The 26,558-nt window shown below is 29.3% G+C and overlaps 1 protein-coding gene, 1 long non-coding RNA gene and 1 pseudogene across 2 annotated transcripts; 1 reads left to right on the top strand and 2 right to left on the bottom strand.

The window, feature by feature from the left end:
- Positions 1–1,219: 1,219 nt before the first annotated feature.
- LOC114180317 (putative pectate lyase 8) lies at positions 1,220–2,646 on the bottom strand. The gene is made up of 4 exons (XM_028066612.2): positions 2,230–2,646; positions 1,769–2,124; positions 1,542–1,677; positions 1,220–1,429 (listed from the first exon to the last, which is right to left on the bottom strand). Exons 1-4 carry the CDS (start codon positions 2,569–2,571, stop codon positions 1,220–1,222), a joined length of 1,044 nt encoding a protein of 347 aa, XP_027922413.2. The 5' UTR covers positions 2,572–2,646.
- A 1,251-nt stretch (positions 2,647–3,897) lies between these two features.
- LOC114180318 (uncharacterized) lies at positions 3,898–5,064 on the bottom strand. Its single transcript, XR_003603671.2, has 3 exons — positions 4,743–5,064; positions 4,587–4,657; positions 3,898–4,248 (listed from the first exon to the last, which is right to left on the bottom strand). It is a non-coding gene; the product is annotated as an uncharacterized LOC114180318 (long non-coding RNA).
- An 11,826-nt stretch (positions 5,065–16,890) lies between these two features.
- LOC146887218 (secreted RxLR effector protein 161 pseudogene) lies at positions 16,891–17,541 on the top strand (annotated as a pseudogene).
- Positions 17,542–26,558: the final 9,017 nt, after the last annotated feature.

The following is a 26,558-nucleotide window of genomic DNA, read 5'->3' as shown; positions in this document are numbered from 1 at the left end:
TCATGGACATAATACAATTATAGCACATCACTACACAAATAACACATACAAGAATAAATTATTGAAGTGAGGTGTCTTTACTTAGTATATAACTCAAAGAATATTATAATGTAGGTGTCTTTACCTAATACCTAAACTTAAATGACGGGCTTTTCTTCTATGATTCCTGGGGACTGTTTTTCTTTTGTGATTCCTAGACCTGGACTTTGCTTTGGTCTACGTGGGTTAAGGTAAAAAGAAAGTAAAAGCACATTCAAAAAAGAAAAAGTCCCACAATTCAAAATAGTTCAGAAAGTTTTATGGAAGAGCTAGCATGTGGGCCAACTTAGATGACTTAGGTTTTATTATCATACAATTTTTTTTTTTTTACCAAAATTGTAAACTTTAAATGAGAAACAACTAATAATCAAGTCAGCTTATTTTTAGATTAATTTTGAAGCGCAATTAGAATTCGTTTTTTTATGAAATTTTAGTATATTTTGGTCTCTAAACTTTAAAAGTGAATAAATTTAATCATTTTAACTCAATCATGTTAATTTTTCTTTGTCAAACAGGTTTCACAACTGAACTTGAAATGGAACATAAGAGTATGAACAACTCAATTGATGACATAAAAGTATTTGAAACGTCAAAAAAATTTAACATAATTGAGTTAAATGAATTATATTTATCTATATTTAAATTTGAAGACCAAAATGTATCAAAATTTTGAATAGAGACGAGTTTCAATTTCACGTCAAAGTTTAGATACTAAAATCATATTTAACTTTTTCTAATGAGTTGTGCAATGGATTTGCTCAAATTTTATCCAACCTAGCCCGCAAATACCCTTAATTTATTTATGTGAAATTAATATTTAACTATGACTTTTATCAAAATAAAACTTTAAGACGTAAATGTAGTCTTACATATTACAAATTGCAATAGTATTGTCTATCTCTAAAATATAAGGAAAAAACTACTTATTATAAATCCCTAAACAACTTCGATAAAAATTTGAGAATAAAGCATCTTTCAAGATTTTTATCATATAGTCCAATATATTAATAATACTTATATAGTAAATTTACAAGGTTTAGAATTTTAATTAAAAGCACAATTCAATTTTAATACAATTGGAGAAAAATTAAAATCTCCTCACTTGCATAGTCTAAATGATAAGAATGCAAAATATTCAAAAGACAACCTCTTATATTTTTGTTAATCGGTATACAGAATTTTATTTGTATTGTAACACACCAGATGAACGTGTCAACAATCTCACGAATTTGGCATCAAAAACTTTAAAAGTTTGTTCTTTAGTATAATTCGGTTTTTTCACATCTCCTTCTTTTGTTATATTGAAGGAAGCTCCATTCTCAAAAATATCCCTTATCGAATGAAAGTTCCATGTACCTCCACTTTTATCACTACTCTTTCTCCATGTCACCTACACATAATAAATAATTAGAAATAATAAAATCTATATATTATATCCACTTAAGTGATTGGTAATTAGTTGGATATCAAATACTTCAAGAATTTTTTTTAAAATTGATTACCTCCTTATTTCCTATCATTGGTGCAACAAAGAGGTTAGCTTCACTTTTAAGACTTGGTTCCATGCTTCCACCAATGGCATATTGAAGCCATCCTTGATAAAAATTGTTGGCTACGTGTGCATATCCATGACGAATTCTGGAAGACTAATTGTTTGTTAATAAGAGCTAATAGAATTGCTTATTACTTTTTGTCTTTTTAACTACTTAGTATAACAATACTTATTTACCTTGGCATACGTTGATTGCAATTAGGTCCAAAATGATTGTACACCACTGTAACCTTCATATTCTTGTCTCTCACATATCCATCATCATGTCCAAGAAGCATAACCTTATCTTGGTTTTTGAACCAATTATTGGAGATAGTCACATCAGTAGAACCTCGTGTTACATCAAGCAAACCATCTTGACAATCAGAAAGTGTATTATGGTCAATCCAAATTTTTGAAGCAGTAACCAGTCTTATTGCATCTCCGTCTACATGACCTAAAGGAATCACCTTTCCTTCAGGCCCCATCACAATCCCAGGGGCTTGAGGTTGGCAATGGTGAACTCGAATGCCATGGATAATTATGTTGGTGGCCTGTAATCAAATAAGCAAAGTTGCATATGTATTGGTAAATCATGAAAATAATTTTCTTAATGTTTATTATCCTCACAAGCTTAAATACTAGCAAGTATTAATTACCTTAAAGATCATTAAGCATGCATTATTAGCGATGTGGACGTTAACACCTCGACCATCGATGGTGGTGAAACTACTAATGAGAAGGGGTTTCTCTAGAGTAATTTGCATGTCCTTTTGGAATGTGATCCACACTTTACCTTGAATAATAGAAGTTCCATACCTCAACGTGTTGGGCTTGGGATTTATTGGATCATCACTAGAGTCAGTAACTTTATAATAAATGAGGTCATTACCAATGTTGTTTATCATCTTGCCAGCATAACCCACAGAACACGTGGCTAGTTGACATTGGTGTCTTCTCCACTCAGGATTTTTTCTCCAACATCGATCAATAACATTCATTTTCAAACCATTTATCCTCGATTGCTTTGCAAAACTAAGTTTTGAAAGACAAAAGAAAATCAAAAGAGCCAAAAACAAGTATTGAGGTTTAACAAAGGCCATAACAAAGAATACTTCCTCTTAAGCAAAATCAAGATAAGACGGATAGAAGAAAAAGAGACAATGGTTTTATAGTATTTTGTTTCTTTTTGTATGATGTTGTGGTGTAAGAAAATGATTATATATAAGCAAAACATGTTATTGAGTTAGTTTAAGTTGTTTCTTTAAGCTATGATTAGGTATAATTCCTTACCAAAGAAGCTATGAATAGAAATAAGTGTATGGAAATGTTTAAGTAGTTTTAAATCTTAACCGCTTACATAAATGTGTACATTAACTAGAGAAGCCAATTTACAAAATTTTAATAATATTGTTTTCCATGGTTGAAATTTAATTCAAAATCATATTAAACACCAATTTATATGTAATATCACGTCTTATGGGTATGCAATATCAATATCATAAATGGATATCATGATGAACATTAACTACTTGATTAAAGTGGTAACCTAAATTACGACAGGACATGAATCGAACAAATATCAATTTTAAATTTAGAGGTTTAGAGTTGTCATTATAATATATTCTAAAAAAACTATGAAAACAAGATAAAAATTAAATGTAGTGTGTGAAAACAATACATTTAATTAAATATGTAAAATGGATATAATTCTTTTAAATATTTAATTTTTCCGGAAAAGAATAAGAAAAGACTATGCGTAATAAACAAAACTGTTTTTAATTTTTTTTTCTAACAAGAATTGACTTTGTTCCCATCTATTTTTATTCAGAATAGAAAATTAGGATTTATATAGTTCTAGACGAAGAAAAAATTGGAAAATCATTTTGAAAATAGATTTTGGAAAATGACTTTTAAAATTGATTTTGTAAAATGTTTGATTCTTTTGGATGAATATGAAAAGAATTATTTCCATTTACAGTAAAAAAAAAGTTATGGATCAAAGTTGCTGGAACATTGATTTCTAGTTTTTAAAAAATTTATATATTTTTTAATATTTTTAAATTATTCAGAATTGGGTGTTAGACAACTTGGACACTCTTACAGACACCAAAAAGAAAGAACAGAAGCAATCTGAAAACATCCAAAGACACCAAAAAGAAAGTGTATGATTTTTAAATTGCAACCTGTTGAAATTAATACCCTTTTTACCTGCTTTAACTTCTTCATTTCTACACTTGTTGAACTCATGATACTAAAACACTATCTACCTTCAATCAATTGGATAGAATTTTAGAAATGATTTTATACAAAATATCCACCAATAATATCGAATTACAAGTATTATAACGAATTACAACCCTTTGGCACTGAAAAAAGAAATTACATTTTATTTGTGAATTCTTTTTTCTTGTTACATGATAATTACTACGAAAAAAAGAAACATTACATTAAAAAGCTCAAACGATGTTATAAAGTTAGAATCTCCTCTCATCTTTCTTTTCACCCAATCATATCTTTTGAATTGCACAACCCATTTCTAGTGATCTCATCACATTTTTCAAATAATGAGAAATTATCAGGATTCATGGACTGCTTAATCCGTAATTAAGCTTTTCCAGAGCCTCAATTTATCTCTGTACATTCAAAATATTGCTCATCTGGATTCTTCATCTTTCCTACAAACATATTGAAGCATGTTGAGATACTGTACGAGAATAATATTATTAATAATAATAATTTACATATACCTTTTTAAAATAAAATAAATATTGTAAAATATAAAAGATTTCAAAGTTGTACCAACCAAAGGTTTAAAGCAAGAAACTAGTGTCAAAATGCAAAATAAATAATATATTTCAACTAAATAGGCGGTTCATACAATTAGAGAAAGTAGTATCAACAACAAATACTATTAAATAACATGAAAAAATAGGTAGCTATAAAAATTGAATCTAGTGGGTGAATAAGCAATTATAACATTCCATCAAATCAGATCATACATTACTTCATTTACCTTGTAATGGTGAGGTTCAACCGGAGAATTATTCATCAAAGTCTTCATAATTAATTGCACCTCACTGATACCTGTTATGAGAAACATTAAGAAAAAGGTTTATATTATGAATTGATAAATCTAGAACTTTAACTAAGTAATCAACAATAGTCTTACCTTTTTTCTTTTCACCAAGGGACAACAAATATATTTATAAAATTGCAGATGTGAAATTGTGAGCAACTGCAATCAAAGTTGATGGTTAATATAAACTATTTGTTTGTGATGTAATATAAAAGAAGAGAAGCAAAAAACCTAACTATGAAGTGAAGTAGGAACTAACCATTTATTAGGGAACAACCCTCAATTTCTAATCCGAAGGTTACGCCTGCGATCATAAAGGTTAAAAAAAAGATATAGACAAATCAGTAGTGTGGTTATAGAGTTCGTTAATCAAAAGTAATCATAAGATGTAGCTTTGCTTGAAAGTTCAATTTTAATGGCGTCCTCTACTTACATAAGTGCTGAAATTCTTATAGAGAAGAATAAAAAACAATATGTGTAAAAACTATAACATAGGTGTGTTGAGTGTGATTAACTAGAAATCAAATACCTTTGGTATTTCCTTGATCTGATTTTGAGATTACGATCATCATTCTTTAAAAAGTATACATTGTTATCTTTGTCCTCTTCATCTTTGCTAGGGTTGTTGCTGCCCATTTCATAACTTGGTTGAGAACTCTTTGAATGTCACACATATATATAGATGAAATAAGTAGGTCAAAAAAATTAAATATTTTAGTATTTTCTTTTAAAATGAATTATTATTTTCATTAAATTATTATTTATGATTTATTAAATGTATATAGCAATTAACAATTAATATTCTACCGTTTACTATACATACATTTATTTATCTAATGGGTGCATTCATCAAAATTTCAATAATATTAATTATTATATTAATTAAATGTAATATATAATTAAATATATTAATTATATACGAGATAATGTATTTAATCCGTGCAGTTAATATTATACACACTTTATTAGTATAAATTAATAAAAACATTAAATAATATTTAAGAACTATAACTTGTAGCAATTAATGTTCTACAGTTTACCATACACCCATTTATTTATTTATTTAATGGATGCATTCATCACAATTGCAATATAATTAATGATTAGATTAATTAAGTATAATATATATATATATATATATATATATATATATATATATATATATATATATATATATATAAAAGTAAATAAGAAAATAGATATTTAATGTTAACAATGACTCCAACAAATAAAAATAGATGCTAATTAATTAGCAGTGTTAAATATATTTTTAATCTTTAACATTACAAAAAATATATCTCATTGGTAACAAATTTAGTGAAAAAAAATTGTTAGTTACTATAGTGACCAATTTAGTTACCAATTAGCAAAATAAAAATTTATTGGTTACAAAAATAGTCACTAATATGAATGAAAAATTATAATTGGTCTCTAAATTAGTTTCTAAAATTTAGCTACCAAGATTTTAACTATCAAAGGAGATTGTCACTAAACTTTAGCTATACCTTGATTTTTGCTATCAAAAGAATTAATTTTTAAATTAGTCTCTAATTAATTATTGATTAATTTAGCGACCTATTATAATTTTTTATTCATCATAATGACTATTTTAGTAAGAAATAATTTTTTATTTTGTAAATTGGTATCTAAATTGGTCATTATAGTCATTAACAACTTTTTGTCACTAAAATTGGTTGCTAATGATACATTTTCTTATAGTGTGAACAATGACCCGAAATTGGAATTCGTCCAAGTCTGAAATTTTGATACATTTTGATTCTCAAACATTAAAAACAAATAAATATAGTTCTATGTTACATTTTTTAATTTGTTAAGCGCATTTCATGCTACCAATTGAGTTATTTACACTTAGTTGTTCTCTTCGGCTTAGTGGTGTTTCTGAATTTCTAAAAAATAATATTTTTTCTAGTCAAGCCTCACTACAACCTATGAAACACCTTTTGATCTAACCAAATGTGCAAATTGTGCAAATTATATGGGCAAAAGTTGATGAAGTAATTTCATAATGTTCTAATTATGAAGTAATAATGGTTATTATCTCTTATACTATTTTGAGGATTGAAGTGATATAAAGAATCATGTCATTCTATCTTGAGTTTTGTAGTGTCAAGTGAAATTTTCTTCTAGTGCATAATTTGGATTGAGAAGTCATTTACTCTTAAGTTATTCTTACAGGTTGACCTGAGTTTTTCTTATTGATAGTTTTATATTTCATGAGGACATGGAAAATTTTAAGTTTGAAGTATTTTGATAATTGACATTATCAAGTTTTATATTATGTTTATTTTTATCTTTTATAGGTTTTTTTATTGTTGCTTTTAAATAAATAAGGTTTTATTAGATAATTGTAGAAAAGATAAATATTTGCATTTTATTTGTGCAATATTATGTTGATAAGTGGAAATCTAATGAGATTGAATAGTATGTCAAGGATGTTATCATTCAAGTACAAATTCCATGCTCAATGACATGTGCATTATGGAACTCTCTAAATAGAATGTGTCATAGAATTAGAAAATAATATTTTGGGGTATCAAAGAGAGAGACGACAAAGACGCATTCTAGAGCCTGGAGTCACTCATCATCATCATTATTTTCATAATTTATCCCTTTTCTATTGCTTAGAATGTCTAAGAGTAACTAACTCCTTTATCATTGGGGTTGGAAGTAATGTATCATTATACTTCTTTTTCATTAATCTTTTGTTTTGTTCTTGTTCTTAATTGCATGATTATTGATTTTTTTTATTTTATGGTATCTAATTATTGGAAAAAAGTTTAGAATCTTGATTAGGACAGAACAACTAATACACTATGTAAAAATTTAAACATATGAACTTAATGCAAACTTTATTTAGATAGGGTTTTATCAATTAGTCACTTTAAACATTTGAACTTAATGCAAACGTTTGGTAAATATATCCAAGGGATTAGAATTTTTATGAGTAAGATTTAGACTTACTTCTAATAAATTAGGGCTTGGTAGCTTGTGGTGTAATTGTTAGAGTTAAAAATTTGGAAGTATATTTTTTAATGTTTTTACATTGATTTGGAAAATGCAATCCAACCCCGATGAAATCTCTACCTCATAGCTAATTTCATCAATTTAATTGTTTACTAGAATTTAGAATTTTCTTATTAAAAATCAATATTTTTCATTATTTCAAAGTTCTTAGCCTTAATCAGTAAATAATCATAGTTTTTATGAACAAATTGAGTCTCTGAGAACAACGATATTTAGACTTTTCAGCTCGTTACTTATATGATTTACATTTGTCAATATCATAACACTTTTTGAAACTCAACTCTAAGTATCGTCGACTTAATCAATGTTAGTTCATCACTAATTTTTACATTATCTTTTTTAATTAAAACTTTTTAAAACCAGTCAACAAGTAAAAGTCAACACCAATAACCAATAGTGTTAGATTTCAGTAGTGCATCAATACTACTTTAAAATCATAGACGTTAATTCGTTAATGTTAACTTTTCATTGTAAACTATAAATAGTGTCAACTAAGTTGACGCTAATTTATTACTAATTTTGAAATTAGTTTTTTAATTAAAATAATTTTGTGCCAGTTAATAACACTAAAATTTTTTATCTCAAAATTTATTTAATTTAATGTCGATCTTGTCGATATTGATGGTAGTAATTTAAAAAAAAAGGTTTATCCTACAATGCCTAAATCTTTAATAAAATAAAATAGAAAAATAAAAGAATAGAAAAACAATCTAGTGGACGAAGAAGATTAGTGTGAAGGAAGACGAGGAGAAAAATGTAAAAAAAGAAGATGAGTATGGCCGAAAGAAAGAAGTGTGAGGAGATTATATAACATGGTAGAAAAAAAATGTCAGAGAAAAAATTTGTCATTTTTAAATCTAGGCCTTTATAATAAAAATAATTTATGATTCTTATTCATTGTCAGCAGGGCGGAGCATAGTTGAAGCAGGGAGGGGCCACGGCCCCTCCAAACTTTTTCTTTCTTTCAATTTTTTAATTTTTTTTTAAATTATATATGCTTAAAATTTGTTAATTATTTATTTTTAAATTTTTTTAAATGCATATCTTTTTAAATTAGATAATAGTATATTGAAAAGTTAATAAAAATAAAATTAGGTATTTTTTATTTCTATTATAGAGTATAATATTTAATGTTAATAAATTATAAAATATAAAATCAAATATAATAAAGAAAATAAATTATTAAGATAATTTTTATTTTTTATTTTAATTGTCTTTTTAGTTTTTCATATGTTGTATTTATCTCTCATTTTTACCTAATTTCATTTTGTTAAGTTGTGAAGAAACAAAAAAAAGTTAAGAAAAAATTTATTATCTATGTCCTCATTTTTTGTATCTTCTCTTTCCATTCTTAAAAAAGAAAAATAGTAATTTTCTCTTGTCTCACTTGGTACTGAAATACGTTTAATATTTACCACTATCTTTTTATCTCATGATCCTTTTGTGTGTATATATATATATATATATATATATATATATATATATATATATATATATATATATATATATATATATATTTTTTATAGACAATTTTTAATTGTGACTTGTTTATCATAATTTTTTAGTAATTATGTCTATCAATTATTGGTTATATTATGATAAATTATTTTTAGTCTTAAACTTGTTTTTTAAATAAGTATATTAATGAAAAACAAAAAAATAAATTCATTTTTTAAAATTGATAAAAAATGAGTGAAGATTAAAACATGACAATATGGTTACTCATCGCATACATACGATGGACAATCCATTAAATAGTACAGTTTGTTTTATAGTTATAATTATACTAAAGTATTATTCATTTTTATTGAATGAGTGATAATAATGTTAAATATATAAATTTTAAGTATATTATTTTGGCTCCCCCATAAATTTTGATCAAGATCCGCCACTTGTCAGAAAGGTTAGAGCTGTCAAAACGGGTAACCCGACCCAACCCGGCTCGACCCATCACGAGTTGATGATTTAGTGAGCCAACCCAACCTGACTCACTTTTTAGCTAGTCAAAAAAAATTCGAACTCGACCCGACCCACCACGGGTTAGCGGATTAAACGGGTTGGCTCACGGGTTCACTTAATTAAAAAAAGTACATTTATTTTATTTTATTTTAAGTCAAAACTAAATTATAATTCTAATTTAAATCTAAATAAACTTTAATACAATCCAAATACAAACCAAAATAACAAAAATACAATTTATTTATGTGTTGGTTAAAAAAAAACCTAACATGACCCAAATGTAAGCCTAACTTAATAAAAAACACTTGTGTAACCCTTTTATTTGCGGGTTGGTGAGCCAACCCGGCTCACCACGGGTTCAACCCGGATGAGCCGAGTTCTAAATGAGCCGTGAAATTTGTAAAAAAATTTCAACCCAACCCGATCCGAACTCGTGGTGAGTCGAGTTGGCTCGCGAGTTTGAACTCATTTTGACAGCTTTAAGAAAGGCACACAGAATCGAAACATATATGTTAGTGTTAAACAATAACTCAAACAAACATACATACGCACGCATATATATATATATATATATATATATATATATATATATATATATATATATATATATATATATATATATATATAAATTTTTAGCGTTGCCATAGAGTTCTCTAAATCGACTCTATTAGCATCAAACATTAAGTAGACTTTATTAGCATTGTCTAACTTAACGTTAGTATGACAATAAGACAAATATTTACTTATTATATAAAAAGAGTTAAAACTAGTTTTACATTTTTTTATTTTTTTTAGAAATGAATCATGATATATATATATATATATATATATATATATATATATATATATATATATTATAGCATATACTCGTAATTGATAAGGCAATCAAATTTTTGCATGATAGAGTGTAGTACGATCAGTGTTCATGTGTTGAGAGTTCTTTTTAAATATAAAATTAGGTCTATTCCTGATACCTGTAACCTTAAAATCATCAAACTTTATGACTCAAACTCTCAATTATTCGCTTTGCTGCACCAGTCATAGTTTATCCAAAATTGCTTAAAATTCATCGACTATTTTTCCATTATAAATCTTTTGGTGCTGGAAACTACAAAATAAACTATATTGAAGTGAATTTAATAGAAACTTAACATGATCAGAGCTAGATAAATTTTAAATTCATCTCAAAATTAACTTAAATTGGACACCTATCCCTTATCTATGCATTAACCTCTATGCTTAGCTCCCTTTTCCTCCATAAAATTTACTTACTACATAGACTTAAGGATTGTGTAGGACATAAACACCGATCTAAATATGAAAATATCACCTTTAGGATTTCTATTTACTTTTCAAGTCATGCATTTACTTGAGTTTTATTAAAAATTTCTTCTATATCTACGATTTCTTCTTAAAAATGATATTGTTTCTTATCTTTCAAATATCCCATAACATTGCAAACCAACATAACCATGTTTGTTTGGTGTTCAATTAAAGAAATGCAAATTGTTTGAATTGTTACTTAGGTAGCAACACTATAAGAACATCAACCCACTTATTACACATGTACCACACTCTCATTATAACCCAACTTTCGAAAAATATATGATTTTTTGTTTCTAACTTATAATAATCCAAATCGATGCTATGTAAATAGATTTATTGTGTTCAATTTCCAAGGCATATTCTTTTCCTCTGTATATAAAAAGCTATAAAATTAGTTTAATAGTAAAAATTTAGGATTTAAGGTTTAGGGTTTTCTTTTCTTGACATTTAAGAGATATAATTAGCATTTGTGAGTTCAACTTCTATTATTGTTGACACGAAATACTAATAACTAACATTTATAGAAAAAAAAAAAAAAAAAAAAAAAACCGTAACGAAATTTGACTGTATATGTGTCTCCTAATCCAACTCTCCAAAAGTATCCCTCTATCCCTAGTCCATTTTGAAAACCGATAACAAGAAATATACACTGAATATAATTACCCTCATATTATATTCTCTTACTTTTTTATATTTCCTAACTTTATTTTTCACTCTCCTCTATTCAGTATATTATTAATTCAACAATTAGTTCTAATTAAAAAGCAAACGTTTATACATATAAAACACGTCTTCTTTTCTTGACGAATGAAACTGCAATCACCGAAAACCTTTTAGCGATCTTTGTATAAATAAGGGTGAAGGTCTCAGTTATTGTAAATAATAGGGTTGTTCTCACTTTTATATTTACAAAAACAATATGACAAAATTTACCCCTTTTATGATATAGAGAATAAAAGAGTAAATTTTATATGATAAAATTAATATAATATAATATAATATAATACAATATATATATATATATATATATATATATATATATATATATATATATATATATATATATATATATATAATTAGAGTTAGAGTTCGCTAAATAGACTCTATTAGCATTCAACATTAAGCAGACCTTATTAACATAGGCTAATTTGACGTTAGTATGACACTAAGGTAAATATTTATTTATTATATAAAAAAGTATAAATTAATTTTACGTTTTTTTAATTTTTTTTAGAAATATGAATCTTTTGGTGTCTTGTTATAATAGACTAAACCAATTTTATTGGCGTCTAACATTAAGCAGACTCTACTAACGAACATTAAGCAGACCGTACTAACGGTGGCTATAATAATTTTAAATGCCATATATATTTATTTTAACATATACTGATATTTCAATATAATCAATTTTTTGCAGCATTGTATATTGTATATTGTATATTGTAGTACAACATGTGTCTTATCATAAAAATTTGGTATAATACACAATATTTAAACTAATTTGATTTGAATAAAATAGTATTTGGATTGTGCGATAAGTATTTTAAATAGTTTTGTTATAATAAAATGTTGAATAAAGACGTGTTGAAAGACATATTTGATGAACAAAGTTTTATTTAATATGATAAAAATACGTTGAGATTAAATTTCACCATTTTGTTTTTCTTTTGTACCAATTCAATTGTTATTTATAAAGATGCAAAGATGCAAGTGATTATGTATTGAGAGTTCTCTTTAAATATAACTTTATGTCCATTTCAGATACCTAGAGCCTAGTATAATTCTTCAATAACTACTTAAATGAATAACTTGTATCGAGATCAGGACTATATAAACCAGCTAAAACCTTAAATATATTTCTAACATCTAAAAGCAGGAGGAGAATCATTGGACTATAACCAGGAACAAATTCTAACTCAATCCCAAGTCAATGAAATAATCAATTAAAAATTAACAAGCATAAACTAATTCACAAATATGTAAAGAAAAATGTATTTCAATAAATAAAACGATACTCGTGTACAATAGAGTTTCAAACAATGCATCTTAACCTCACACAAGAGAAGCTTAGCTCCTCGTAATAGGTGTAAATAATTTAATGCTTTGAGTAGCCATAGTCTTTTACGTTCTCTAAGAATATTCAATATTTACAAATAAAAGTGTTTACTAAATCTCAACAAGATCTACTTCTGCATTAACATGCTTATTGTGTCAATACATCATCTTATATACAATAAATAAATAAGTAATCATTTACCAAACACATGTAATTGGAAAAATTAATTATAGATAGTTGCAGCCTTTTAATCAGAATTTGCTTCTCCTGCTTTTTGTAAGGTTTTATTATTCTGTTTCTGATATTTTAAGTTAGTGGAGATCGTGGGCTCCTATTTTATAGGGTAGGTCCAATAAAATAGGATTTATTCAGATTCATTCAGTTTTTTGGTGGTTGTAAAACAGCTTTATATAGCTGAATTCCTTTCAATTGAATAAATGAGGGGCACACATTCAGTTGCCTTCCACGTATTAGCTTTTCCTCTTTTCTAGCATATTCGGTTGCCTTCCACGTTTTCTCTCTAGTGTTTATTAAAATATCTCCACAATTGGTATCAGAGCCCCGTAAAGGGGCCTGATAACCTAGCGTGAAGAGTGACCGAGTGATTCATATATATAGGTAGCAACGTATCCTACTGTACATTCAGAAAAAAAACAAACTCATCCTTGTGATCTCTTTATCCTTTATCCGAGATGTCAGCTTCTGACAAATTTGTGCAACCTGCTATTCCCAAATTTGATGGCCACTATGACTTTTGGTCTATGACAATGGAGAATTTTCTTCGGAGTAAGGAGCTATGGAGTTTGGTGGAAAATGGTATTCCAGCAACCATGTCTGGACCAGTAAGCGAGGCGCAGAAGAAGGCGATGGATGAGGCCAAACTCAAGGATTTGAAAGTGAAGAATTTTTTATTCCAGGCGATTGATAGGGAGATCCTGGAAACAATTATTGACAAAGGGACATCACAAGCTATTTGGAACTCCATGAAACAAAAATATCAAGGTTCCACAAGAGTCAAAAGAGCGCAACTTCAAGCCTTACGAAGGGAGTTTGAATTGCTCTCTATGAAGGAAGGTGAAAAGATTGATAGTTTTCTGGGGCGAACATTGACTGTGGTCAATAAAATGAAATCCAATGGAGAAATAATGGAACAGAGTACAGTTGTGGGCAAAATTTTGCGCTCACTTACACCCAAATTCAACTATGTGGTGTGTGCTATAGAAGAATCTAATGATATGAATGTGTTGACTATTGATGAGTTGCATGGGAGTTTACTCGTACATGAGCAAAGAATGCAGGGGACACGAGAGGAAGAAGAACATGCGCTGAAGGCAACACATGATGACACCAACAGAATCACTCAAGACGTGCGGTCTAGCAGAGGCCGAGGACGTGGTTCGTTCCGAGGAGGTCGTGGAAGAGGGAGAGGAAGACAATCATTCAATAAGGCCACCATTGAGTGTTTCAAATGTCACAAGCTCGGACATTTTCAATACGAATGCCCTGACTGGGAAAAACAAGCAAATTATGTTGAGTTTGATGAAGAAGAGGAGATTCTACTAATGGCACGTGAGGAGCAACATGCCCAAGAAGAGGAACGGTGGTATTTTGATTCTGGATGCAGCAATCATATGACAGGAAACAAAGCATGGTTCCTGAATTTGGAGAACGAACATTGTAAAACAGTGAAGCTTGGAAATGACACTCATATGACAGTAGCAGCGAAGGGCAGTATCAGGATGCATTTGAATGGTATAACTCAGGTCTTGACAGAGGTATATTACATTCCTGAGCTTAAAAATAATCTACTGAGTATAGGACAACTACAAGAGAAAGGCTTATCCATTCTGATTTCAAATGGCTCTTGTAAAGTGTTTCATCCTACGAGGGGGTTGATTATGAAAACTGAGATGAGTGGGAATAGAATGTTCTATGTGACTGCATCTTTGACTCCAACGAAGTCTCTCTGTTTACAAACAGAAACAGTTTCAGCCAAAGAAGCTTATCTATGGCACTGTCGGTTTGGACATTTAAACTACAAGGCCCTAAGAACACTAGCTAACAGCGAAATGGTGGTGGGTTTACCAACTTTGACACAGCCGCAAAACACATGTCACACATGTTTAACTGGAAAACAATCCAGGTGTTCATTTCCAAGCCAAAGCTCATGGAGAGCATCCAAGCGATTGCAATTGGTGCATTCAGATATATGTGGCCCTATCCAGCCAGCTTCACACAGTGATAAAAGGTATTTTTTGAGTTTCATTGATGATTTCACTCGTAAAACTTGGGTGTATTTTTTGCATGAGAAATCAGAGGCGCTAGCGGTGTTCAAGAATTTCAAAGCTCGTGTGGAGAAGGAGGCAGAAGCCTACATAATGTGCTTAAGGACAGACCGAGGTGGAGAGTTTCTCTCAAATGAATTTGAAGAATTTTGTCGCACACAAGGGATAAGAAGACAATTAACCACCTCCTATACTCCTCAACAAAATGGTGTGGTCGAAAGGAAGAATAGGACGATTATGAATGCAGTTCGTTCTATGTTGAGTGAAAAGCAGGTTCCTAAGGTTTTTTGGCCAGAAGCGGTGAGATGGTGTGTGCATGTTCAGAATAGGTGTCCAACAGTAGCAGTGGACAATGTAACTCCAGAAGAAGCATGGAGTGGTCAGAAGCCCGTGGTGGATTATTTTAAGGTCTTTGGATGTGTAGCCCATGCACATATTCCAGACCAGAGGAGAACAAAACTGGATGACAAGAGTAGAAAATGTGTTTTTCTGGGTGTTAGTGATGAATCTAAGGCATGGAGACTATATGATCCAGTTACAAAAACTGTGATCATTAGCAGAGATGTAGTCTTTGAAGAAGAAGAAAGGTGGGATTGGAGCATATTAGAGTTGAAAACTCAGCAAGAAGAATTAGATTGTGAAGATGAAGGTGATACTCCTGGAGAAAATCATCACACAACAGAAGAAGTTGAAGAAGTTGATGCAAATAAAGAAGGTAGGGGTGCACATCTGGACAACACCTCACTTGATTCAGCTCAAGGGAGGGGTGCACGAGCAAGGAGAGCACCAAGATGGCTAACAGATTATGACACAAGAGCAGGGTTATCAGAAGAAGAAAATTTGCAGGTAATGCAGGTAATGCTAATACCTGAGAATGATCCAGTATCATTTGAAGAAGCTGTAGTGAGCAACCATTGGAGGGAAGCCATGGCTAAAGAAATGGAAGCTATAGAAAGGAATCACACATGGGAACTTACTGTGCTACCAGATGGAGTCACACCGATTGGAGTCAAATGGGTGTTTAAAACCAAACTCAATGCAGATGGAAAAGTGGAAAAACACAAGGCAAGGCTCGTAGCAAAAGGATATGCACAAAGGCATGGAATCGACTACACTGAAGTTTTTGCTCCAGTGGCCAGACTAGATACCATACGGTTGATTTTGGCTACTGCTGCTCAATTCAGTTGGGAGGTATTTCAACTTGATGTGAAGAGTGCATTTCTTCATGGGGAACTCAAAGAAGATGTCTTTGTCCTTCAACCTGAAGGTTTTGTTAAGAAAGGAGAAGAAGAGAAAGTATACCACTTGAAGAAAGCATTGTATGGCCTTAAACAGGCCCCTCGGGCCTGGTACCACAAAATTGAGGCTTACTTTGCACAAGAAAAGTTTGAAAAATGTCCTAGTGAACACACATTGTTCACCCGGTCACAAGGAGGAGGTGTTATCACGATTTGGAATGCAAGACAGCAATGCTGTGAAGAATCCAATGGTGCCAGGAACACGACTGTCAAAGGATACAGGAGAGAAAGGTGTTGAAGAAACATTATTTAAGCAACTAGTTGGAAGTCTGATGTATTTAACTGCTACCAGGCCTGATTTGATGTACACGGTGAGCTTACTTAGTAGATTCATGACCAATCCTACTACAACACATTGGTTGGCAGCAAAAAGGGTTTTGCGGTATATAAAAGGCACAACCAATCTTGGAATCTTGTATAAAAGGGGAGCCAACAACTTACAACTCCTAGCTTTTACAGATAGTGACTATGCCGGTGACCTGGATGATAGGAAAAGCACATCCGGATATGTGTTTATGCTAGGAACAGGGGCAGTTTCTTGGGCCTCCAAAAAACAAAATGTGGTAGCATTGTCCACAACAGAAGCAGAATATATGGCAGCAGCTCTATGTGCTTGTCAATGTATTTGGCTTAGTAGATTATTGGAACAAATTGGAATTATGGAGAAAACTGAAGTTGAAGTTATGTGTGATAACAACTCCACAATCAAATTGTCCAAACACCCAGTTTTTCATGGAAAAAGCAAACACATTGATGTAAGGTTTCATTTCCTTCGTGATTTGGTGAATGATGGGGTGATCAAGCTTAGCTTTTGCAATTCCCAGGATCAGTTAGCAGATATTATGACAAAGCCATTAAAACTGGAACAGTTTGATAAGCTTCGCTGTATGCTTGGAATAAGTAGTATAGATGCATTAGTTTAAGGGAGGGAATGTAAGGTTTTATTATTCTGTTTCTGATATTTTAAGTTAGTGGAGATCGTGGGCTCCTATTTTATAGGGTAGGTCCAATAAAATAGGATTTATTCAGATTCATTCAGTTTTTTGGTGGTTGTAAAACAGCTTTATATAGCTGAATTCCTTTCAATTGAATAAATGAGGGGCACACATTCAGTTGCCTTCCACGTATTAGCTTTTCCTCTTATCTAGCATATTCGGTTGCCTTCCACGTTTTCTCTCTAGTGTTTATTAAAATATCTCCACACTTTTCCCAGCTTTCCCAGTATTTTTGCTTCTTTATTCTTTTTTGTTTTCAACATTTTCTTCACTTTTCTCTGTTATTTTCCAGTATTCAACTCTATTTTATTGAATACTGCAAACCTACACTGACAATTGAAAAGCGAACATCTGCATAGTTTAAGCGCAGTTCATCAACTGATAGATATAGAGCATCATCTACCGTGAAATTTGAAGCAACTGCAATCAAACTTTTTAGTTAATATAACTATGATAATTTAAAATATACCACATTGAACGTTAGAAGTAAAAGTAGAAACTAACCACTTAAAGAATAACCTTCAGCCCTTTATGTTCGTTCCGTCAGTCAAAAAGTTTCATGCTAATTCAGAAAAATATACAGTAAAATCAGTACCATGATCATAGAGTCAAATATCAATGCAAATTTTTATGAAAAGTAATTTTTATTGTTCTTCATGTGAGCACAAAAGAACAAAACAAAAAATATGTGTAGAAACTACCATTGGTGTTGAATCAGAGTAACTAGAAATCATGTATACCTTTGGTACTTCCGTGATTTGATTTTGAGAGGAATCTCCTCACTCTTGTCAAAATATATATTTTCGTCTTTGTTTTTTTTTCATCTTTTGCTTAATTGTTTCTGTTGAGTACTCAGCGTATATCCTCTATATATAGATGCAAAATGCAACATGTGAGATGAATAGCTCAAATAAAAGTTATTGATATTAATTATATAATTTAATAATTTTATTTTCTTTTAAAGTGAGTCATTATTATCATTAAATTACCATTTCAGTTTCGTTAAGACTTCAATGAATGTATTTATTATTAAGCATCATCTATTAGTTTTTTGATAAATTTAATATATATTCATATATGTTACTTTTTCATGTTCTTTTTTTTAAGTAGAACTTGCTCTTTTCAATCTTTTAATTTTCCAGTTTGAAGATAATATTATTTTTCATACCTTCAATTTAATCAACAGGGACTGAAAAAATTTAGTTATGATAATAGAAAGAAAAATATATTAACACACAAGTGCACATTTAAATAAGAAAACTAATATAGGTATAATTGATAATTAACTTAAAATTGCATTGAAAATAGAAAATTCAAAATTTTCCTGAAAATTTTTAAACTACAAATGTAAAGAAATAATGAGTTAATATTATAAAAAGTTATTACTTAAAATTAATGTAAACATTAAATAATATATTTATTACATTTAGTAACTATAACGTGTAGAAATTAATATTTATGCTTTTTGCAATACACATATTTAATATATATTTTATGGAAGCATTAATAATAGGTATAATAGTATTAATGATATTATTAATTAAATGTAATACATAACTAAATTTAATATATAGGTTTAATTATGTATTTGGTCCCATCTTGGAGTCAAAATATCAAAATGGTACCCAAATTTTTAAAAGTCTCAAATTGGTCCCTTTTTTTGTTAAAACGTCTCACGTTTGCCATTTCTGTTAAGTCAAGGTTGACGTCCTTAGAGGGAGTGCCACGTGTCAGTTCCTCAATTTTTTGAATTTTTTTTTTTTGAATTTTTTTATTATTATTATTTTTTTGAATTTTTTTAAAAAAATCAAAAAATTGGCACATGTCAAGTTGTCATCGTGCCACGTGGCAATGACAAAGTGATGTGACAGTGACAGTGACACGTGTCAGTATTATGCCAGGTGTCCTTTTCTTAGTCTCAATATTTGTGTACATTTATATAGAAATTAAATTTGATTTCAATTTGAAGAGTGACAAAATTGCTAATTTTTACAAAAATTGGGACTAAATTGAGACAAATTAAAATAAAGGGATCAAATTGAGACTAAGGAAATGACACCTGGCATAATACTGACACGTGTCACTGTCACTGCCACGTGGTACGATGACAGCTTGACACATGGCAATTTTTTTGATTTTTTTTTAAAAAATAAAAAATCAAGAAAAAAAAATAATAAATAAATAAATAATTCAAAAAATCGAGGAACTGACACATGACACTCCCTCTAACAGCATCAACAACGTTGACTTAAGAAAAAGGGCAAACTTGAGACATTTTAACAAAAAAGGAGATTAATTTGAGACTTTTAAAAATTTAGGTACCATTTTAAGATTTTGACTCCAAAATGGGAACCAAATGCATAATTAAACCTAATATATATATATATATATATATATATATATCAAATAATATATTTAATTAATAGATAAATTACTAATTTAAAACATCACGTGAATATGTGCGTGGGTGTGTGTTTATTTGTGTGTGTGAGTGCGGATATATGTCAGTGTCTTATATATATATATATATATATATATATATATATATATATATATATATATATTTATTTATTTATTTATATATTTTGGATATGACTAGTATCTGATATATCGATAAGTTTATTTTAAAAATAATAAGATACGATATATGATAGATATATGATATATGAATATTTAAAAATATACAATAATTCATTAAAACATAATAAATATAAGATTGTTATTGTGATAATCCAAATTAAAACTATATTACTAAAGTTGTCAACATAAAAAGTATAAACTATTGTTATCATAAAAGTATTACCACAAGAAAACTCTTAAATAATGACCAATTTTAGTAACCAAAAATATGTTAAAGACCAATTTCCTAATTAGAACCCAATTATTTTGGTAGTCAAAACCTTGATAGCTATTGTTTAGTGAGCAATTTTGAAACCAATTATTTTAGTAGTCAAAATCTTGGTAGCTAATGTTAGTGACCAATTTAGAAATCAATTCATAATAAAAACTATTTTAATTATATATTTATAGACTAATTATAATTTTTTGGAATTATTTTAATTGTCAATGATTTTTAGTTTTTAAATTGGTATCTAAATTAGTCACTGTATGAGACTAATTATTTGTTGTTACTAAAATTGGTCATTATTCAAAGATTTTCTTATTGTGTACTACGACTTTATAACTTAGATACTTCATTGATAAGTATCCTAAAGTATTGGACGTAAATACGTGATCCAAATTGAAGTATCAGTGCATCATAGATAGTAAGTAACCTTAATAAATAATGTTAGAGACTAATTTTGACTCATGGGTGTGTGCATGCATATGTAAATATAAGTAGTTAAAATCTCGTAATTAATATTAGAAACCAATTTAAATTTTAGTTCACAACCAATTATAATTTTTCATTATATATAGAGATTGTGTTAGATATCAATAATTTTAAGTTTATAAAACTTGATTAATGTAGTGAGTAATTATTTTGGTCTTTAAAATTCGGTGCTATTCAATTATTTTCATGTAATCCATAATGGAAAAGTCATTTACATGTGACAAGATAATCACCATGATTTGCAAAGTGATCATGTTAATTACATCAATAAAACAAGTCATCATTATTCACAACTTTAATTTTGATGAAAAATCCTTAATCCGTTTCAAAAAATTTAACGAGAATGATCATATTGCATCAACTTTTAAAAAATCGAAACCAAATTAAAATATAAAAAATTGGAAGACTAATTTGACACTTTTAAACCAAATCAGGGATGAAAAGAGTAATTAAACTTTTTTTTTCTTTATTTTCCTTCCATATTAGAAAAATATGAATTGATTTGGGTAAACTAAACCAAAAACATGTTATTGGTTATGTTATTGTTCTGATTTACATCTTAAACTGCCCATTTATGATCTTTTTTTAATGTTGTTTTGATATTAAAACTGTACAAAAAAAATTTATCGGCAAAAAATTATATTAACGGAATATATAGCCTAGTCCAATTCATATGTAAAAAAGACAACACAAGAGTTATAGTCAAGTATGGATCAAAACCCTAGTTCGGGAAGGAGTGGTTAATACAAAAGTTGTTGTTCTTATATCACTACGAAATCAAATACACCATATACAAAATCTGCAAAGTTTAGGTAATCAATTTAGAATTGGAAGAGAAGAAAATTTGAAGACAATCTTAAATCAAATTGAAAATAAGAATAATAAAGCATACATTGAGCTTTCATGTTTGTAACTTTAGCATTCTTCTTGACGAGAAAGTCTTTGACTTGAGAATCAATTACCACGAGAACAATTGCAACAACACCAATTGATTTACTATTCTTCCTCTTATATGATAAGACAGAAAAATAATAATGAATAATATTACATTGGAAAGTTAAAATGACAGTTAAAAATAGAAATTACATTTAGTTTGAGATTTTCTTTTCTTTATAACTTGTAGGATAGAAAGAATACTAAATAATATTACATTGAAAAGTTAAAATGATACATAGAAATATGGTGTTATCTTTAAAAATGCAATAATAGATATGGAAGAAATTTTTATGTTGCCTCAAATTAAAACATGGGTTTGGATCACCAATAAGTATCCAATAGTAACATTTTCTTATTTTGACTGATGTTTGAGTTCAATTATATGTTTTCTCTCAATCTAAAAGTTTCAATCTTGGGGTAATTTTTTCTTTTTGACTCACCATGATATAACTTTTGTGCTTGATGTATGCTGCCAATGGCTAGAGGTGGTATTATTTGTACACTCTGGTATTCATGTTCTTAGACTCCATCCACTATTATTTGTAGCCTTGGTTTGGTTTACATAAAACGTCTTGTGGAATGAGCTCTTTGCATTGCCTTTGTATGTCTTCATGGCTTCATCTTTTACAGGGTAAATGATGTTATTAGGAGAGGATGTTTAAGCTTCATATTTAAATCATAGTCATGAAGGGTCTGTTTCTTGCTTAAGTGAAATCATTATAATATTTGTTTCTATACTTTCCGAATCAGATGAATCAGCATGTTCTTCTGGGTTGTTCGTTTTTCCTACAAACATAACCAAATTACATCATTATTACATATACTAACATAACCATAATTTACATATATACATTCAAAAGTAAAATAAATATTATAAAACATGTAAGATTTAAAAGTTGTTTGTGTAAGTAAAAGTTATGAATAGTAGAATGTGGTACCTTTGGTACTACTTTGATTTGATATGGGATGAATATGTATTTTACTCAAAGTAACTTCTTCTTCATCTTCCCCTTTCTCTATGCTAGTGCCCATTGGTTGAAGCTCTAAATATTGAAAAAGATAGCTCTAAATGTTTTGTTTTTGGAGAAAAATAGATAATAGGTTGATTGAAAACTCCATGAGTGTACCCTTTATATAGATCTAAACTGACGTGGACATGAGTAGGAAGATTAAAAGATAATGTTAAGAAGAAATTATTTGTAATATTTTTATTTTTAATGGATTATTAATGTTAAAATAAAAAAGTAATTAATATTAAAATAAATTAAAACTTTATATTTCTTTTCATTTCTTATACTTATATTTTTTTTCTCTTATTTTATTTGTATATTTTCATTATTTGATGACGACATATTATTATTAAATTTTGAAGTTTTAGTCTAAATGAAATATTAAAATTCACAATAATATCTAACCACTGAATATTTTGTTATAAGAATTAAACAAAACTAAGACTTTTTATGATAGTTATATTATTAGTTGAAATATCAAAATTTATAACCATATTTAACAAATAAAATTTTATTGATAGAACTTTCAAATCATGTTTGATATAACATAATGTAATTTTCCCTATTTTAAATATAAAAACATTTGTTTCTTACTTTATAGTAACATTTTCAAAAAACATCATATTTTTTTCCTTTTTAGTTATATTTTCGGTATTAATCTTCTTAAACTTTTTACATCATATAACTATTTATGTAACAAGGATTACATATATATATATATATATATATATATATATATATATATATTTAATAATATTATAATACTATTACTTAATATAATATATATTTGAGATGCGTACAAGTGCAGTTACGTTATATTATAATATTTATAACTATTTACGATATTAATTATATATTAATTATATATTAACTGTAATAAATATAATAATTAATACTATTGTGTTTCTTCTTAATAACGCATAAATAAATCTCATAGGCTTTTAACGTTATACCATAATTAATAATATAATAAATAATGTTATTTATAAAGTTTGTGTTGAATTAATTATATATTGAATTCAGTAAAATGAATAAATACTATCATTTAATGATTAAATTCATATGTGCGTGTTTTAAACAATTATATCTTATTAAATAATATTATATTTAATAATATTTTTATTTGAATTATATATTATATTTATAAAACACAAAAGAAAATAGTTTTTATATAAACTGTAACTTCTTCACAAAACTATCTATTTACTTTAAACTAAATAGAAAAAGGATTTGTACAAAGCATTCAGTATTTCAAAATATTCACATTTCTAAATACAATTTTTTATCTTTGAGACGTTGTTATTGTACTTTTCTTTTTACTTATATATACTTGTGTACACATTAAAAAAAATTAACATTGGTTTTTCTTTTTTAAATTACTCAGATTAAAACCTTAACTAAATTATTTACTCGACATTTTAATATTCTAGGCTAAATCATCCCTAGTAAACATATTCAATAGGATTTGTACCAATCCTATAAAGCTATTGTTAGTATAAATCCTCGTGAGTTTTGAAACCTTCATAAAATATCATGAATTTCAAAATCTTTGTAATATTATTAGTTTCACAATTTTCATAAATTACCGTAGGTTTTAAAAATCTTCTTGAAGCGTAAGGTCCACTTACTATTTATGTCCTTATTTTTAAAGGACTACTTCAAAATCAATTGGGCCTAGGACTGACCCAAAGGAAAACCAGACCCTAAGTCTGTCCTAGCCCTAACCCTTCTACTCACTTTCAGAAACCAGTTCCCTTTGTTCTAAGAGCTGCAGTCGTCACTTTGCTAGGGTTTGATTTCTCGCCTCTGTCAAGTTCGCTCAAAGCTCATTCCTGCTCAACGTAAGTTACCTTTAATCTCATACCATCCCTTCCTTGGCATATTTTCGTATTTTCCCAGCTAGGGTTCTGTAGTGAGCACATCTTAAGTTCTGTTTCGCTGTTTTTCCAACTCCTAAGCCTATTCCTAAAGCTATTATGCTCCGTGGTTGGTATCGAGGTCCTATACTAGCTCATTCCAGGTAAGGGAAGCTAGAGTTCAGTGTTTATTTCGATTTCTATGGTGTTTTGGTTCTGTTTCTGGGTGTGAGATGATTGGTTGTTGTTATTAGTACTTGAGCATGTTTAAAAATACTAATTTGGTTGATATGACTATCTGTGTACGCGAGAACGGTGGAGAACCCTGATAATCTCGCCCAAGCGAGCCAGACTCGCCCAAGCGAGAGTATCAGAGGCTATTCCCTAGACCCTACGTGAATTGTCGCCTAGGCGACATGCCTCTATTTTGAGCGAGAGTCCATCTCGCTCAGGCGAGAAAGGCTCGCCTAAGCGAGAGGATGCAAAGGCCATTGTTCCCTATTTTCGAGCCCTCGCCTAGGCGAAGGGAGCTCACCTGAGCGAAACTCTTTAGCCTGAGCGAGGACTGGGCGAGGATGCGCGTTTGTTTGGTTCCTTCTCTGATCTTGAGTGTGGTACATATGTTTGAATGAATGTTTATGTGGTAATATATATGATATGGGGGAATATACATGATTAAGGGAGAATTATATGTGGTGAATTGTGAGTTTGGCATGACCTTTATATGGATTATACATGAGAGGTTGGATATATATGTGGTCACGAATTTGGCATGAGCAATGATGGACATTGATGGTTGGTATCATGGTTTTTGGTTTCATTAAGGCGTAATTCCATGAGTCTCTAGGTGAGACCTCATGGTGGTGCCTCAGTGGTCGGGATGTAATTTCATGGCCCCTGTTAGTGGGAGTTCATGGTGGTGTCCCATCTATATAATTTAGTAAGGATTCAAGGTAAGGTTGCACCCTGACACTCTAAGGAGTCAGTTAGTCTCACATAAAGCGGACTGACTCTTGTGGTGAGAGTAGTAGGAGGCCTGAAACTCATTAAGGGCTAATCTTGTGTGTGGGGGATTGAGACATTGTAACACTTAGCTCGGGGGTGAGCAGAGAAATCCACCACAAGTGCAAGCATCTGCTGAAACCGACTAAATTATACGTATCCGGATAAGTCGTGTCAATTCTTAGTGTATTGTTTGGAAGGTCATAACATGCTTGGATGATGTATGTATAATTGACTGTGAAAGTGTATCTGATTACATGATAAAACTATTTTTGGCTCTAGCTTACCCCTCTTGTTTGTGTATGTTTTGCTGTGTGGTTCTCTCTTTTTGTGATGATCATCAACTTGTTGATGTGAGCAGATGCGAGGAACAACAGGGAGGTGATGGCCCCGCTTTGGGGTGGATTCTGTTAGTTGGGCTCTCCTTTAGGACTATGGCCCATGTGTTTCTTGGCTCTTGGGCTTTATTTCCAAATATTGTTATTATTTTATCATTGTACTTGTTTGGCATCGTGGTGTACCCTGTTTCTGTTCGAACTTCCTTTGGATAATTGTAAGGAGTAAGGTTAAACTCCTGGATCGCGTTTCTATATTATTCTGTGTGACGTTTCCTTTAATTAACTTTATAAATTAAATGGGATGTTATATAAAGTACCGTACATTTTTAAATTACTAATAGTATTTTTTATCTATCATTTATACATTCATATATAGTTTTTCAACCACTATTATTTATATTTATTGTATTTATTTATCAATATTTGATTATAAAAAATAGATATAACATTTATCTAATTAATAAGTTAA

The sequence above is a fragment of the Vigna unguiculata genome, chromosome 4 (assembly GCF_037176805.1).
Source record: "Vigna unguiculata cultivar grain cowpea cultivar isolate G323 ecotype 2 chromosome 4, ASM3717680v1, whole genome shotgun sequence".
NCBI lineage: Eukaryota > Viridiplantae > Streptophyta > Magnoliopsida > Fabales > Fabaceae > Vigna > Vigna unguiculata.
This window is presented reverse-complemented; position numbering and strand designations above follow the sequence as displayed.

What these genes read in the sequence shown, in the direction of transcription:
- LOC114180317 (XM_028066612.2), bottom strand. Translation starts at nt 2,571, where the DNA reads ATGAATGTTATTGATCGATGTTGGAGAAAAAATCCTGAGTGGAGAAGA. An exon ending in CATGCTTAATGATCTTTAAG is followed by an intron (nt 2,125 to 2,229) that starts GTAATTAATACT and finishes ATTTGATTACAG; the next exon opens with GCCACCAACATAATTATCCA. An exon ending in TGCAATCAACGTATGCCAAG is followed by an intron (nt 1,678 to 1,768) that starts GTAAATAAGTAT and finishes TTAGTCTTCCAG; the next exon opens with AATTCGTCATGGATATGCAC.